Source organism: Schistocerca piceifrons, chromosome 3 (genome assembly GCF_021461385.2).
Source record: "Schistocerca piceifrons isolate TAMUIC-IGC-003096 chromosome 3, iqSchPice1.1, whole genome shotgun sequence".
NCBI classification, from domain to species: Eukaryota; Metazoa; Arthropoda; class Insecta; order Orthoptera; family Acrididae; genus Schistocerca; species Schistocerca piceifrons.
Window position 1 is genome coordinate 523,121,164 of NC_060140.1, and position 12,974 is coordinate 523,134,137.

The 12,974-nt window shown below is 43.2% G+C and overlaps 1 protein-coding gene across 2 annotated transcripts in view; it reads right to left on the minus strand.

The window, feature by feature from the left end:
* Positions 1-12,974, minus strand: part of LOC124789638 (2-oxoisovalerate dehydrogenase subunit beta, mitochondrial) — an 89,145-nt gene that overhangs the window by 17,432 nt on the left and 58,739 nt on the right. For both annotated transcript variants that reach the window (XM_047257065.1, XM_047257066.1), the window contains exons 5-6: positions 10,446-10,617; positions 1,926-2,071 (exon numbers count right to left, since the gene is read on the minus strand). In XM_047257065.1, coding sequence (XP_047113021.1) covers positions 1,926-2,071; positions 10,446-10,617 — 318 coding nt within the window. The remainder of the gene's footprint in view (positions 1-1,925; positions 2,072-10,445; positions 10,618-12,974) is intronic.

Sequence of the window (12,974 nt, forward strand, 5' to 3'; positions counted from 1 at the left end):
AAGGATTGGCCACATATCTCACGCATGTGCAGGATGCGTATAATTGGACCACCTGGCGAGAAGCTTCTCTTAGCTGCTTTTGCCCACAGGTGAGCTGATGGGTGCCAAGGAGTTCCCGCACCCTATGGGGCAGAGTTAGAACAGCTTTATCTATAATATCCCTCCATAACACATCTTTGCTATAGTTTAGGGTACCATGTAGCTCTGTTTCGATGGCATATTCTCTAGGTCATTTAGCTGTTTTGAGGTTTGTTGCTTGTTCAGAATAGATGTTTCAACTAAAAGTGCTTCATTCCTCATTCATTTAGCAGATTAAAAAACATTCTTTTTTGCAGCAACTATATGCTGAAATATTTAAATAATTCCTATAAAATGGGGACTGGCAATATGAGCCCTGTCATTGAGTTGGGCATTGATACACACCAGCAGTGCACCTATTCCGCTGGGGGGTAATTTGACTTAGTTCAAGGGTTTCACCTCAATCTCAGGAAAAGCTTTGGAAACAAGGGTCCACCGAGAGTCCCACTTGCTAGTATAGATAGAAACTGTCTGAAAAGCTTGTAAGGTGTCGCAGGGTATGTTGTGCTGAGAAATAACTGTCAAGAAAAAAAATTCAATATGTTGGGCTGTTTCTGAGCTAATTAGCATTAAGTTAGCCAATCACTATGTTGCGTGCGCAAATTCAAATGGGCCACCAGATATAATTCGTATAAGATGTTCTCATAACATAGATGGTTCGATCCTTACTACTGCCCCATTTCAATTTTTGTGTTGCTTTCTTGTTAGGTTTTAGGAGACCAATTGAAGAACAACATTTGGTGACACCGTTTCTGGCGAGCCACTTGATTTGCATGCGAAATGACTCGATTGGTTAACTTCAATGGTAATTACTAATAAATGGCACAATGCACCAAATTTTTTTCTAAACAGTTATTTATCACCATAGTCTGCTCTGTTTTTCAAGCTGTTTCTGACCACATTGTATAACTGAGGTGCTGCAAGTTTCTCTAGAGATTGTCTACTAGTGACTGTTCAACCTTAACAGCCATGCAGCCCATTGGCGTGCAGCATACTTTCAGATTGAAGTAAGTTTTTTTAAGGTTCATACCATCCTCACAATCTGGGCGGTTAAGCCAAGTTCCCTGTTCATCATGACATACAACATTCCATCACTGCATTGTATGGTGGTTGCAGAAGCTTGCCCAAAGCTTACAGTTACAGAGGACTGGTGGCGCTTAACACTTTGCAGCTAGGGAAACCTGTGTTCGTCAAGCCTATATTCAACAAATGAATGCTGAGCTCCTGGAGCTGCTCATAATTTAGAACAAGCTGGGAGTACATGTGGCTTTATCAAAAGTACCACAGATGTGGTGATCATCCCCCCCCCCCCCCCCCACACACACACGTACATGTGGCTTTATCAAAAGTACCACAGATGCGGTGATCATCCCCCCCCCCCCCCCCACACACACACACACAAGAATCCTTTAGTCATTTTTACTGGAAACTTCTGAAACAGCGCGTCGCTGCATGTCGAGGAGGAGGAGGAGGAGGAGGAGGAGGAGGAGGAATGCTGTGAGTTGTGCTGCACACACTGTAGGAAACCAGTTGGCATCACTGGTTGTTGTGCTGCGTGTTGCCAATTCAAATCCAACATCAGGAAATATTTGTTATTTGATTATCAATTCTGGAAGATTCTCAACCTTTCTTATGTCTGTAATATCTGCAGATTCTGGAATATTCTATGTGTGCATAAGTAAGAGCACTTTCCATCCAGGAGGCAGCTCTGTTCTGCATGTATGTTGGTGTCCATAATGAATGTGCTTTCAGTGCTAAGTGTTGAACTTAACCGACAACCCTGATTTCAGATTTGTTCTCGCTTGTAGCTACAATGTGACAACATACATTACTAATGAAGGACTTACCTTGCTTACTGTGTCCACATCCCAAGGAAGAATGGAAACTAAGTCAATGACTTCACAGTTCACATTCATTGTTTTCTTTGCTATTTCAGCTGTCTCCCTCAGAACATGTATCTGAGTACCCCATCCAATTAGAGTCACTGCATCCCCTGGAATGCAATAACCACGAATTCAAACTTTAATGATACTACACAAAACCATCAGTATATCAGTTACTAAGACAAAACATCTCATTCAGAACAATTGAAACATTGCCCCTGTTTTTCTTTCAGTTGATACTGAAACAGACAAAAATATGCTGGAAAGTATGGACACTGTTTGGACCCTTTTAAAGAGAATGCACAACTTTGTTACTGTACATGAAAAGTGGATTTAATACTTTCTGCTAGAAGTAAACAGCAAACAGCCGTTTTGTTGCTCTCCCCAAGTGAGACCCAGAATAAAGGGAGGAAACAGTGGAGCATGTTAACAAACTTCCTTTTATTTCTTCTTCTCCTTCTTCCAAAGATGGGAGCCCCTCCATGCCTGCACTGTAATGGTGACCACAGCACTAGAATGGTGACTACGTCACTTCTGCAATGGGTTAGTATTTCAACTGATTGGTCACTGGATGTAGGTCTGTGATGTTCTATATACATCTGGTTCACATCACCCACTGATTCAAGCCAATCGAAAGATAGCAGATAGAAATGTTTGAAGGATAGTGGGTTAAGATCAGAGAGGGAGTAAGTGCCATGGCAAATAGCATGAGGAAAAAACCTCTGCTACAGTCAGGATGAGCAATAAGGGCAGTTGGTCAACTTGCTTGCCACCTGCGACAGATCATCCTGGTATCATGAAACTGCTTTTTACTATTGCCACTGCTCATGTTCATCACAAAGATGTCAGTCAAATCATTGCGACAGAGCCATGCAGCCTTATGGATACCTCTTGCTGAGCTCTTATCTGACTTTACTAAGCACAGCAGCACACCCGAGTTGACTGCGGTGTCTTTTCTGGCATCACCCCTCTTTGGCTGAGCTACGAGCTATGCCTCCACCTCCCCCTCCCCACCTCCAGCCCCTCCTCACCATAGCGGTGGCAGAGCTTGACTGGTGCGACTTCGCTGTCTGCTGAGACATTCAGCTGCTACTTCTTCCTGTGTCACATATTCTGTGGGAAGTTGTCAGACGCTACAGGCAACTGTGTGATGTCCTACAGTATTTCACTGTGGACATCACTCGTCATGCCCTGTTGCCACCGATGGATTTTGGCCGCCATTTGAGCCTCCCACAGTGGGGCGACTGTGGCAGCTGGTGTCTTCATAACTGGCTGGGCAGCAAAGATGAAGACACGCATCTCTTAGTTGGCAGTGCTCTCGCTCTCCTTCCACTCTATGGATGGAGTGGTGGTGGGGGAAGGCTCCCCTTCTGTTTTGCACTGTGTGTAAGTACTGCACACAGTTGCCAGCAGGTCACCTACATTCTGCACCCAGCGCATCTATGAAAGCAGCCCCCTCTCCCACTACAGCAGCTGTGAAGCTCGCAGTTACCCTTTTGGCAATTGCAAACAATGTGGTGTGCTTGTCGGACACAGGCAGTGCCTGCCGCCTTGCTACTTGCTACTGGTCCTCCCCGCCACTGTTACTGGTGAGATATTCCAGCTGTTTGTGGTCAGTGGAAGGCACTGCTGTTGTCGACTTGTTTCTCAGTTGTGCTGTCTATCGAGTCCATAGGCTGCTGCCATTTTCCACTTCATCAGCATATCTTCTGTGCTGGAGCCATGGTCTCTTGTCTGAGACTTGCTTGTGGCCCAAGAAGGCCTGGCTGCCATGCCAGATGGCAACAAATGGCCCACTACAGCAGGTGTAATTCTGTGCCGTTTCTTTTCTTCTGTCACAGGTGTGGCCATTGTGCTCATGTGAGCACTTGACACACCTTAGTGCACTGTGACACTTCTTAGCCACATGGCCCTTACCTTGGCACAAGGATTGGGGTTTAGGACCCAGGTCTGGAGGGAAAACTTCTACTCTGATGAGGAAGCCCAGGAGCTTCCACAGCTTGAACATTTTGTCAGAGTTTCATGCTGTTTGAGCAATGATGGTAAACAGTGGTGGTCTCTTCTTAATTGTCTGGTTGTGTCTCTTGATTGCTACATCTTCAAAGCAAGCACATAGCAACCCTTTCTAGATTGGCTTTTCGCCGCAAATCCAAGGCAACTCCCAGAGGCATGTCTAGGTTGCCTTCTCTCGCTGCGTTGGTGGCGGGTTGTTCTTAATGGATGGTGCCATGGTGTGAGCAGCTGCAACACTTGAATGTCATGAATTCAGACAACTCACTGCCTGCAGCTCGAGCACGGCATCTGAGTCAACAGATCACTGAATTCGAGCATGCAGCAGCCAACCATCTTGTCGTACAGCTCTGCCCATCCTACACCTCTGCACTGGGTGTATGCAGAAGGGACATGTGTACGATCAGCTGTCTTCTTGTGTCAATCGTTTTGAGGAGCACTACCGACAACTTGTTAACTGAGTCAGCTTTCCCTTATCTGGCCCCTTCCCTCCGCCCATACTTCAGTGCAAAAATGACAAATTTTCCTTTCATCATAAGAATGACATTAACAACAAGTTTGTGAACACCACAGTGTGAGCATGCCTTCTCAGCTTAGCAGTGGAATGTGGTACAGCTGTTGGTGCACTCACTATGGCTACTCAGACTGAACTCAACCTCAAACTTTATCAGCAGTTCTCCCAAGTCTATCGCACAGTTGAGTTTATATACTGGTCTTTGTGGTCAATGTTTCAGAAGACTGGTACATGAGATTTAGAAACTTGATCTACACTCCTGGAAATTGAAATAAGAACACCGTGAATTCATTGTCCCAGGAAGGGGAAACTTTATTGACACATTCCTGGGGTCAGATACATCACATGATTACACTGACAGAACCACAGGCACATAGACACAGGCAACAGAGCATGCACAATGTCGGCACTAGTACAGTGTATATCCACCTTTCGCAGCAATGCAGGCTGCTATTCTCCCATGGAGACGATCGTAGAGATGCTGGATGTAGTCCTGTGGAACGGCTTACCATGCCATTTCCACCTGGCGCCTCAGTTGGACCAGCGTTCGTGCTGGACGTGCAGACCGCGTGAGACGACGCTTCATCCAGTCCCAAACATGCTCAATGGGGGACAGATCCGGAGATCTTGCTGGCCAGGGTAGTTGACTTACACCTTCTAGAGCACGTTGGGTGGCACGGGATACATGCGGACGTGCATTGTCCTGTTGGAACAGCACGTTCCCTTGCCGGTCTAGGAATGGTAGAACGATGGGTTCGATGACGGTTTGGATGTACCGTGCACTATTCAGTGTCCCCTCGACGATCACCAGTGGTGTACGGCCAGTGTAGGAGATCGCTCCCCACACCATGATGCCGGGTGTTGGCCCTGTGTGCCTCGGTCGTATGCAGTCCTGATTGTGGCGCTCACCTGCACGGCGCCAAACACGCATACGACCATCATTGGCACCAAGGCAGAAGCGACTCTCATCGCTGAAGACGACACGTCTCCATTCGTCCCTCCATTCACGCCTGTCGCGACACCACTGGAGGCGGGCTGCACGATGTTGGGGCGTGAGCGGAAGACGGCCTAACGGTGTGCGGGACCGTAGCCCAGCTTCATGGAGACGGTTGCGAATGGTCCTCGCCGATACCCCAGGAGCAACAGTGTCCCTAATTTGCTGGGAAGTGGCGGTGCGGTCCCCTACGGCGCTGCGTAGGATCCTACGGTCTTGGCGTGCATCCGTGCGTCGCTGCGGTCCGGTCCCAGGTCGACGGGCAGGTGCACCTTCCGCCGACCACTGGCGACAACATCGATGTACTGTGGAGACCTCACGCCCCACGTGTTGAGCAATTCGGCGGTACGTCCACCCGGCCTCCCGCATGCCCACTATACGCCCTCGCTCAAAGTCCGTCAACTGCACATACGGTTCACGTCCACGCTGTCGCGGCATGCTACCAGTGTTAAAGACTGCGATGGAGCTCCATATGCCACGGCAAACTGGCTGACACTGACGGCGGCGGTGCACAAATGCTGCGCAGCTAGCGCCATGCGACGGCCAACACCGCAGTTCCTGGTGTGTCCGCTGTGCCGTGCGTGTGATCATTGCTTGTACAGCCCTCTCGCAGTGTCCGGAGCAAGTATGGTGGGTCTGACACACCGGTGTCAATGTGTTCTTTTTTCCATTTCCAGGAGTGTATATCATAATCTTTGCCCAAAGGCAAAATATAGGTTTCAGTTTCTGCACAGAAATCAATGGGAAGTTTAAAACATAGCTTCAGTGATTCTTGTAATATGTCAATATGTCAGACCTTCCCTGGATGTGACATACCACTTTCGGTTTAGGCGGCAGCAGTAGCAGTGGAGAGTATATAATGCATGTTGGAGGGGAGGCAGAAAACAGTGCAGTCATTACCATAATGTGGAAAGAGTGTGTGATTTATCCAAGTTCCAAAAGGGCATGATCATAGCTTTCAGGCCAAAGATGGAAGCATTTCTAAAAAGGCTATGTTTTTAAACTGTGGCACCATGTTTCAAGTATACAATGCATGGCAAAACCAATGCTGAGCAACTGCAGTGCACTAATGCTGACTGCTTTTCATAGGCGAGATGAAGGTTGGAATTTGCACACCAATGCCGCAACTGGTGGCCTTTCCAGATGACAGATGAATAATGGTGTGTACGGTGTGAGATGTATGAAATAGACACATTGCAACACTTGTCGGATGGGGACCAGACCGGACGGCATTCCCTTGGTGACTTCTTCATTCTGGAAGGCACAATGGATCAACAGAAGTATGCATCTATCCTTGGGGATCATGTCCACCCCTACGTGAAGTTTGGTTTCCCTTAACATGATGGCACCTACCAGCAGGATGATGCGATATGCCACACAGCTCGCACTGTACATGTGTGGTTCGAAGAGCACCAGCATCAGTTAACTATAATCCCTTGGCTACCAAACTATCCAGATTCAAAACTAATCAAGACTCTCTGGGACCACCTCAATCATGCTGTACGTGATGTGGATCCTGAACCAAGAAACCTAGCACAGCTGACCACAGCACTGGAGTCAGCATGGCTTCACAATCATGTTGGTACCTTCCAGAACCTCATTGACACTCTTCTTGCATGTCCCACAGCAGACTGTGCTACAGAAGGTCGTTATTCAGGCCTTTGACAGGTGGTCACATTAATGAGACTGGGCAGTGTATATTGGTGCAAAGTACATTAATTATTTTCCTGTTTAAAATTTTTATACCTATGTTCAAAAACAAACATATGAAGTTTGATTTGTGGGGCACTCAACTGCGCTGTCATCAGAGCCTGTATAAAGTCCTAATTTTTTCCGCAGTCCGATTTTTTTTTTCTTCGTAGTCCAATCTAGTCACTTGTCGTGAATGATGATGATGATGATGATGAAGACAACACAAACACCCAGCCCCGGGCAGAGAAAATACCCAACCTGGTTGGGAATTGAACCTGGGACCTCGTGAGCCAGAGGCAGAAACGCCAACCACTAGACCACGAGCAGTAGGGGGGGGAGGGGGGGGGGGGGAGCGGAGGGGGAAGAAAGAAACCATAGGCAGAGAATCTGAGAATATCGAGCAAGGTCACCAGAAAATTTATTCCTTCATCTTTATTGAGTGTGCACAGCTGTAGAATATGAACCAGTTTAAACTAAAAATAATGTATCCTTGTACCATTTCGAAAGAGAATGGATTATGAGCCCTTTTTCTTCCAAGAACCTACGATCATCGGAATGATTTCCATGGCGTGTTGGGAAACTGGCTAACACTACATCTGAAAGATGATGATAAGACAGCACAATGGCTGTATGACTTACTACCACAGAGATAAGTGGAAGTATCTCAATCACAGCTTCCCACAGAGGCGGTTAGAATGCAGAGGATGCACTAATGTAATGCCTGCCTAGATTTCATGACTTAACCCACTGTGAGTTCTTCCTGTGGGACTTTCTCAAGGATATCTTGTCTATGCAACTATTTCCCACATATCTTGATCTTCACCTGTAGCTCGGGTGATTTACAACATGTGTAGCAGAATGGTGCCACAATAATGTTTGTAAAATGTTGTATGTTTTCAATCTTCACACAGATTTGCAAATATAAGGAGCAGTCAAGTGAAAATAAGACAGATGGAAAAAAGTAACTAAGCCATATACTATTTCAAAATTATCTGCCATACCTGTTAATACATTTATCTCACAAGGCAGTCAATGTCTTCATGGGAGAATGTTTGCAATTGCCTACAGAACCATAACTGTACCCAGGTGTGCTGTTCTTTGTCCAAAGTAAATTGACGGCCATGAAAGTCTTTCTTCGGGGCATCAAAAATATGTGAATTACATGGGGAGAGATGTGGACTGTATGGAGGATGTGTATGGGCTTCCCAGCCAAACTTCTGCAAGATGTGGGCCTGCCCACAAGTTGCCAAAGTTGTTTTGTCTACAATGGAGAAGTTTTGCTGGGAAGCCCTTACACATCCTCCAAGAAAGACATCTGTAACCATCGATTTGCATCAAACAAAGAGTATATTCTGTGATGCCATCATCGTTCTGTAGGCAACCAAAAACATTTGTCAATGAAGGCACTGACTGTCTTCGCTCACAATGGGATAAATGTATCAACAGTTATGATGATTACTTTAGAGTTTACTTACATTTTTCCCAATTGTCTTGTTTCCATGAGACTGCTCCTTATAAATACAAGTACTGAAATTATGTAAGACACATTTATGGTAAAATATAACTTGTCACTTAGAGTGAAACTACGCTACGACAAATGGCACACAATCATGTAATTACTTCTGAAAGACGAGTTATTTATCAAGCAGCGGATGGCAAATGGGCTGTAGTGATGGTAACGAACTAATTCTGTAAACTTTTGCTATGTAGAGAGTAACAGATTAGAATGCCTTATGGCAACTGATTAATTCTTCCCATATTCATCTAGTGAGGAAAAAAATTTTATTTGAAGGAAGTATAATTGACTCTGACTGAAACTTTCAGACACATCCAGGCAAATTCCTTCTGTGAAACATGACTCATCCAACCAAACTGATTTCTTATGTTGCTACATAGTCCAGGTTTTATGACTTCCACAGCACATTTTTCTGTTACAAACATTTGCAACACTGGTAAGTGGTGTTGGAACTCCAGCTCGCCACGAAATTCCCTGCGTCTGGAGCTCTCTTTATGTTATTTTGGGGCTGAAAGGCTCGCAAGTGTGACATTCAGTTCTGCAGTGACTTTTGCAGTTGTTCTCTTCTTATTTTTCATCATGGTGTTCTTGAATGACCATCTGGCATGATTACACGAAACACAACTTCGTCCATGTTGTGACTTTGCAGATGATGTTTTTCCACTTTTTTGGGATATAGTATAAATCTTTGATACAGTGCCTCTTGAAATACCAAACACTTCGGCTACCTTGGCTACAGATGCACCTACCATACGAGCACCAACAATTTTCCTATGTTCGAATTCACTTAGCTCTGACATAATGCACTTGCAACTCCACAGAACACTTGCAACGGATTGAGGACACTGGACATGGGCCGTTCTTGGTCAAATACTACAGTACAGCCTGCAGGCTTGGCTAGCACATTCATTTATGTCCAAGCATGCACTTCTCTGGTGTTTCCACATTTTTGTCCAACCCCTGTATGTATATGGTACCAAAATGATCATGGGAGATGCTTTATAATTAAAAGCAAAACATGACTGGTAAAAAATATTCTTCAACTGCAGTAATATTAAGACAGAAAACTCAGTAACAATTTATATTTTTAATTTCTTTGTATCACACACACGCATAATTTTTTTATACAACTAAAAGGAGATAAAGGAGATTACAAGATTAGATGCTGACATTTCCCTTTTGGGGAAAAAATGGTGTGCATAGGAGCTTGATATTGCACTCATTTCCAAACAGAGTCAGTGAGGTACATGTTATGAAGCAGTTGTCAAACTCAGAAGTAATAAGTTTTCTTCTGCGGTAGAATGTTGCTGATTTTATGCTTGAATATAGATCTACAAATTTTGAGTAAACGTGATGAGGTTAAATTGCATTCAAGAGTTCACCAGACTGAATATATGTCTCGAGGCAATCCATTTGAAATTACATACCTTTATATACAAAATAAGCAATGATCAAAGTGAAATACAAATTGCAAATACTTTTATTGATGATTTCACAACTGCAATACCATCTTGAGCAGGAATCACTAAGTTTTACAATGATGTGCAGAAACTATCATTAGGTGTTACCTACACAGATAAACAAAATGTACCAAGATTATATGAAACGACAGTTTCTTAGAATACTGCTCTGTTTAGCAACTTAATTAGTCAATGTGATATGTAACACATCAATCACGAGAAAGTAAAGGATTAACTGAAAACATAATTAAATATGTGCCAACGATGACATATCATTCCCCATCCCCAAGTAACTAACCTTCCAACACAATATCTGCCTTCCCCAGAGGAAGCAGGTACTCATCAACCGGCACATCTTCAACTGCTGACCGATATAGCACCTTGGGTTCCAGAAAGATGCATGGATCATTGTCTCTTATGCAGGACGCCAACAAACCTTTAGCCTTCGCTGCTCCCCGTGGCACCACCACCTAGCAGAAAGAGAACGAAAGTGAAAAGAGAGAGAGAGAGAGAGACAGACAGACAGAGCGAGCGAGAGAGATAGATAGATAGATAGATATTCAGTCCACCCAATACCTACGTAAGCAAGGAATTTGGATAGGGTAAGAAGTGAGAAGATATGCACAGGACATGACATGCCAGATTCTGTGATAACTTAAGTTCATTTCCTGTGTGCTCACACTCTACACATTATCAGAGGATAGATCAGTATTCTACGATGTGATACTGACATAAAATGGACATGTCAATTAAACTAACTTTTTTGCTACACGATTAAACCTGACCTCAACATTTGAGTGGCAACCCATAGTAATAATAATAACAATAAATAGAGCCTGCCTTTTATGTAATTACATATCCTGTTTCTTTATATGTAGTTATAAGAAAGACTAAAATTATGGTGAATTATACCAAAAGGATCCTTATTTCAAAGTTTTAAGTTACATATTTTGAGATATAATACATATTTCACACTATATTACATAATTTTTCATATTTTATTATTATTTTGGGTTTATTACAAATTTTATAAGTCCTATACATTTTCATTACATAGCAAAACAGGAAAAAAAATTAAGTTTTATTATTGTGTTTCTCAGATTGTCGTCTATCCCATAACCTCAAATCTAAATTGCACCAGTCCAATACAGACAACAATGAATTGTTTTAAATGCTTTCCTTTCTTGCTCTCAACACTTCACAATGTGTGACAGTCATTATTTGCATGTAAATTAACCATAGCTCCGATTGCGTTTTCATTGTCATCAAACATGGATGTCTACTGACAGTGCTTTACCCACTGCAAAGTTCTCTGTCAAACTTGTCATAAACGTGTAGGATGTACAATGAAATTTCAAATTAAACATCGTTTACAAAGCAATCTACATATTAGGAGTAAACAATGGAATTCTTCAAAGAAACAGATTCCACTTAACACAGTTGCAGGGGCAGCCTATATCATCTAACAGTGAATTTTACAAAGAACTGTGTTTTGTACTGGGCAGGGAACATACCCTGAAACAAACTTCGGGTATCTGAATTTAAACATTTCTTACAGAAATATTGCAACTGCAACATTCCTGATGAGTCCACTCTCATAAAGAATTATCTAGATTCCTGCTATGCTGACATATTAGAAATCAATTGGGGTGATGTTGGCACATCACCTATACGGATTTCTGCTGATGTAACGATAGGCCATGTCATCACTAATCCAACTGTGAGTGAGTTGGACTCTGAGGCTGCATCTAAATCCTATTTAATTTATTGTAAAACAAATTTGGAGGCAACAAATAGTACAATAATTGCTAGATTCATTAATCATGGACTTTCAGTACTATGATCAGATGGCATCAATGGACATAGGGTCATATTTATGTACACAGATTAGTTCCATACATGGTGAAAGCAAGGAAATCATTTAATACATTTTATCCGAACTTAATGCATGTTACAAGCATGGCTCATGCAGTCCAACGAGTGACAGGGAGAGTTAAACATCTATTCCCAGAAGATACATATCAGCAATGAAGGTTTTCTTGAAATGTCCTTTTCATGTAAAATGCTACAAGGAGCGACTATATGATGTACCTCTGCCTCCTGAGTCATTGACAAGAAGGTGCACAACATGGATTGAAACTGTGATTTTCTACCATAAGCACTTCGAAGCTGTGAAGTCAATGATGGAGAACACTACTTCTGATCCTGCACTGTCTGTGAGTGAATCCTTGTCAGCATTCAACAGTTCTGAAGCACTCAGTTCAGTTTCATACATCAAAAGTCACTTCAGCTGGTTTACAGACACTATCAAGAAACTGGAGGCTTCAAGTATACCTCTCCGAGAGACTGTGGGAATAACAGAAGATGCAGTTCAGGTCAGTGTTATTCCAGGTAAAGTGGGTGGTGTACAAAACCCACTGAGAATATTATTCCTAGCATAATCTCTCTGTATAAATATGCGCCATTGACTTCTTACAAAGTTGAGTGACCTTTCTCTACTTATAGAAATATACAGTGGAACCTTGCTTAACAAGCATCTCCTGTGACACACAATTTGCATAACGAACAAAACAAACTGTAAAAAAAGGACTCATTTAATGAGTGATGAAAATTTAGTGTGATGTCACCAGCCATTCATGCACAGTGGGTGAAATGTTGAACAATATATTAGCAGTGGTACATGGAAAATGTCTTTAGTATGTACTGCAGTCTGGGTTTAGCGCTCTTCCTGCTACTGTCTTCATGCAGCTTGTGATCACAAAGTTTTCTAAACTTGTGTTCACATAATGTCTTTTTTTTGTTTAGAAATGTCCCAAAAATAAAGCTG